Here is a 5,000-nt window from a genome sequence, read left to right as displayed (position 1 = left end):
TCTCTCTCTCTCTCTCTCTCTCTCTCTCTCTCTCTCTCTCTCTCTCTCTCTCTCTCTCTCTCTCTCTCTCTCTCTCTCTCTCTCTCTCTCTCTCTCTCTCTCTCTCTCTCGTTTTTTGTGAAATGTCTCCGCACATAGATGGCTCTGCTAGTGCTCAGCCACAAAGGAGTCCCTTAGTAGACCTTGTGACCTTACCTGATTTCACCTTTCCTTCAATTGGTGGGAAAAACATATTTTTTACTAATGCTGTGAATATAGATGTTGTTATTTTTATTACACACATTATAATTACTATAATGTTTCAAACATTAGTAACAGCAAAATAAGATAAATAAAGTAGAATATTTTTTTTTTTTTTTATCAAAGGAAAGGGTAAACAGGTGAGACAGGCAGTACTCGTAATTGACTCATTGGTGACTTAGTACAAGTGTAGCCATCTATGTGTAAAAACAATTACCAAAGTAAACTCACATACATGCCATGCCCATTGGCACTGGGTTAAAAGATGACACTCCAGAACTTAGCTGTTTATAGACATTTAGCATATAGTTGTTTGGTTCATATATATCATTGTTTTATTATATTTATTTATGGAAGAAGGTTCATGTCTTGTATCATGTATATTATGGTCATGGCTGACTTGCACAGTTAATATTGCAGATGTCATAACATGATATATAGCTGCAACTCAATAATCTATATTTGAAAGGCTGAAGTCCTGAGATCCAGATGTTGAACTTTTCCAAAATAGTAAATATTTTAGGTAGATTTTATTAGTTTGGCTTTCAAAGACAGACAGGTGTAAAGGGAGATGTCAACTCCATATCCTAAGATAAAGCACTGTTTAATTTGAATTTGCATAGAGTTTGTAGTTGACTGAGCTTCATGCAATGAGATTTTTTTTAACGGTTTCATTTACATGTGGTTGTTTTTCCTTACAGCTGCAGCCTTATATTATTTGGCAGAGTTAGTAGAGGAGTATACAAGTACAGCTGCAAAAGTGTTACGATATTCAATATGGGTAGGTCAAGATAACAGTCTGATAAGTTACAGTGTTCAATTTACAGTATATATTTTGATTTGTGGACATGAATAGAAATATTGATATGTATTATATGAGTTTATATATATGTACAAGCATATTATAGAGTTGTATATATTTAAGTATACATGCCGTGGGTATTTCGTTCACAGTTTTGTTGATGTTTACACTCCTATATTCTTGTTATTATTGATGCTCCAATATGACTCATTTTTTTTTCCATATTTACAGGGAACTATAGGCTTGTACGTGTTACTCTTTCTGTTTGAGAGCTTACCGTCAACTGTGGTCTTCTGCGGTCTCGTCTCCCAGCTGGTACATCTGTCCATTTTAAGAACCTTCCCCTATTTTTTCCTCACGTCATTGCCCTTCATTTTAGGTGTTGGTGAGTACAAGAGGTATTAGTTGACCAATTAGTGAAGCGTAGTTTTTTTTTAAATTATGGATAACCCTGTTTCATCTTAAAGAAGTTGACTTATTACTTATTTGTGTGTGTGTGTATGTATATGTGTGTGTGTGTGTGTGTGTGTGTGTGTGTGTGTGTGTGTGTGTGTGTGTGTGTGTGTGTTTTTGTTGTTGTTTCAATATCGTCAGTGATGAATAAGGTCTCGCATGTACTTTGAAATTATGCATAGTTCAGTAGTCTTTGCACTTGTTATTTTTGCCGAAGAAAAACATATTCACAGATGTTTTAATGTGGTTCCTTTTCATATTGGGATCTTTAAATATTAATGGTAGAGATGAACAGAATTATTTAGAGAATATGAAGTTGCATTGATTGAGAATTTTCATTCCTTTCAGTTATGTTTATCGTCAATCACTACTTGGCTTTCTCGTTCTTCGCGGCATATTATTACCCAGCATCAGAGGTAAGCCCTGGGGTTTTACTCTTTGTTATTTCTTCGTGCTGAGTTTCTTGCCAAAGTCTTCTCTGTGCTGAGTTTCTTGCCAAAGTCTTCTCTGTGCTGAGTTTCTTGCCAAAGTCTTCTTTGTGCTGAGTTTCTTGCCAAAGTCTTCTTTGTGCTGAGTTTCTTGCCAAAGTCTTCTTTGTGCTGAGTTTCTTGCCAAAGTCTTCTTTGTGCTGAGTTTCTTTGTATCTATTGCCAAAGTCTCTGAGGTATGACCAAGTAAGTTATTTTAAGAGGACATTTCTTCAGAGATATTCATGAAAAAGTGTTCATTTGTTGTATTTTACCCTTCAACTCATCTGCTTGGTATATATTGCACCTTTTGATTAATGTTCAGTCAAGCTGAGTATATATTTTTGTTTAAGAATGTACAGTTTATTGTAATAATGATTTACTGAACATGAATATTATATATATATATTTTTAGGTCATTTTTATGTGGTTTTGTTGTAAAGATATTTAATTAATTCAGGATCATGAAAAAAAGGAATGATGTCTGTTTTTTTTTTTTTTTCAGGTTTTGGCATACTTCACACTTTTTGTCTGGTTGGTTCCCTTTGGATTCTTCATCTCACTTTCAGCCAATGAGAATGTCTTGCCAACACATGCTGAGTCCCGGCCATTACTATCAAGTGAGTTTTAAAGATTTTGGGAGGGCACACAGTTGTTTTATGTATTCTCTCTCTCTCTCTCTCTTCTCTCTCTCACTTTCTCTTTCTCTTTCTCTCTCACTTTCTCTTTCTCTCTCACTTTCTCTCTCTCTCTCTCTCTTTCTCTCTCTCTTTCTCTCTCTCTTTTCTCTCTCTCTCTCTCTCTCTCTCTCTCTCTCTCTCTCTCTCTCTCTCTCTCTCTCTCTCTCTCTCTCTCTCTCTCTCTCTCTCGCTCCTCTCTCTCGCTCTCACTTTCACTCTCACTTTCACTCAAAATGTAAACCTCTATGTTAAGTATCATATGTATAACTTTCTCCTCACAGATGATGATGACTTCGTTACTGGCTACTTCAACAAGAAGGGAAAGAGGTACGGCTTGCTCTCCTTCTTCAATTATCTCAAAGAAGAGTTCTTCCCGCAGCGAGGAAAGAAAGCCTTCTAGCCCTAGGGAGGAAGGTGACATCAGGTGCTTTTATGGGTCGCAGCCTCTTCCAGTCGGACTGTTTCATCACGCAGTGAATGCTTGACGAATTATACACGTTATTGTGACCAGGTGTGAAAATCTTCAGGGCTAATTGGTGATGAGCAGGAAAACAGAACTTGTTGATAGTCCCCTCAGCCAGGAGGCATTAGAATATCACTTGAAGTAAGGAGGTGTTCGTGTTTGAAAGGACTGTGCAGTAAGAAGGAATGTACCGATAGTGCACAATATGTATCATGCAGCCTACAGTTGTTCAATAGATTTCAGAATATTCAAGCATCTACTCATGATATTTTACAGCTGGTAGAGCCAGTCATTCTTGTCTTTTGGGTAACTTATTGTCATTACTATTGCTTATTTGAATGTATGCTTTTCTTGTTTGCAAGCTGAAATATACAGAGTATTCTGGGGGGATAAAAAACAGTCCATCTTCTGTAAATAGGAAATGTTAATCTTATATCTCACAATCTTGTAATGAGAGCTTATTTATGACAATAGAGTTAGATGAATAATTAATTATTCTTGAACCAATATCTTTTCTTGTAAACCAGGTGTTGCAAGTTTGAAATGTTTTTTTCTTTCTTTCTTTCTTTCTCTCTTTTTCTTTCTTTTCTTTTCATTTCCTTTTGATTTCTTTTCTTTCTTTTTTCTATTTTTCCTTCCTTAACTTTGCCATATTGTGAAATCACTACCTGTATGTTATACACATTATGAAAATAAACTGATTATTCGAAAATTCAGGCATCAGATTTTCTAAATTCACATCTATGGTAGTAAAAAGAGATAAAAAGAATAATGAGTGAAAATTCGTAATATTTTAAAATACTCCTGAGAGATGTGGACAAGTTGTGTTATTTGATAATTTAAGAAACTGAAAAGTTATGATGTTTAGTAATTATGTATTTACTCATATCGCATCATTTAACCCGCTGGGGCAAAAAAATTGCTGTTGAGCACTTTTACCAGAGACTGTATGAGCATTGCCAGCTAGCGACAGGGATCAGCACGCAAGTGCAAGAGCGAGTGATGACAGCGAGAGCCATATCTGGTACTAAGCCAGAATATTTCATGACGGGTTAGAGGCATTTCCGTTGGCATGGGGTCGTGTGCTGGAATTCTGGTTTTTGGAAGAAAGTGCACTTCAGTGGGATGTTCTGATATCATATTTTCTCTGCCTATGTTTAGGTTTTGCCAAGTTCCTTCAAGCAAAGTGTAGTGGGTCAGTTGAGGAAATCTTTTTTAAAAGTGACAATTCATACAAATATTTGCTATGGTACATACTTTTCATTTGTTTATTTTAGGTACCAGTAGTTTTAGCCAGAGATAAGTCAATTTCAAATTGAGGAAGCAATCATCACAAGAACACAAGTGAAATTAAACACATCACATACACCCACATCAACCATCACTCACCACTGCACACAATAACACATACACTACACACACAAGCACATCACACACACGCACGCACACATGACACACACACACAAGCATCACACATACACACACACACACACATACACACACCACACACACACAACAGCACACACACACACACACCACACACAAACACACACACACACACACACAACACACACACACACACACACACACACACACACACACACCACACACACAACACACACACACACACACACACACACACACACACATTTTTTTTTTTTTTTTTTTTTTTTCCATATTTATTTTTTTTTATGGGAGAAAGTGAAAACTTTTGACTATTTGAAGAATATGATAAATGTATACAAATTAACTGTAGGTGATAGTGTGCATAAACCCATATCGTTTACTGATAAAGAAAACAGAAGATATGGATTGTAAATTATTACGAACCAGACCAGATTTAGTGGGCATATATTTCCATTTCTCTTTAACTTTTCTTTTTTTGTGTAAAGGAT

At 36.0% G+C, this 5,000-nt stretch overlaps 1 protein-coding gene across 1 annotated transcript in view; it reads left to right on the top strand.

Moving 5' to 3' along the window:
* The window catches only part of LOC119583527 (protein TEX261-like), a 7,242-nt gene extending 2,941 nt beyond the window's left edge, over positions 1-4,301 (top strand). Inside the window, exons 2-6 of the mRNA XM_037932058.1 lie at positions 942-1,021; positions 1,274-1,427; positions 1,844-1,911; positions 2,468-2,582; positions 2,924-4,301. Coding sequence (XP_037787986.1) covers positions 942-1,021; positions 1,274-1,427; positions 1,844-1,911; positions 2,468-2,582; positions 2,924-3,042 — 536 coding nt within the window. The 3' untranslated portion in view covers positions 3,043-4,301. The remainder of the gene's footprint in view (positions 1-941; positions 1,022-1,273; positions 1,428-1,843; positions 1,912-2,467; positions 2,583-2,923) is intronic.
* Positions 4,302-5,000: the final 699 nt, after the last annotated feature.

This window comes from Penaeus monodon, chromosome 17, assembly GCF_015228065.2.
Source record: "Penaeus monodon isolate SGIC_2016 chromosome 17, NSTDA_Pmon_1, whole genome shotgun sequence".
In the NCBI taxonomy this organism is placed as follows: domain Eukaryota; kingdom Metazoa; phylum Arthropoda; class Malacostraca; order Decapoda; family Penaeidae; genus Penaeus; species Penaeus monodon.
Note: the sequence above shows the minus strand (reverse complement) of the source record. Positions and strands in the feature narration are given on the sequence as shown.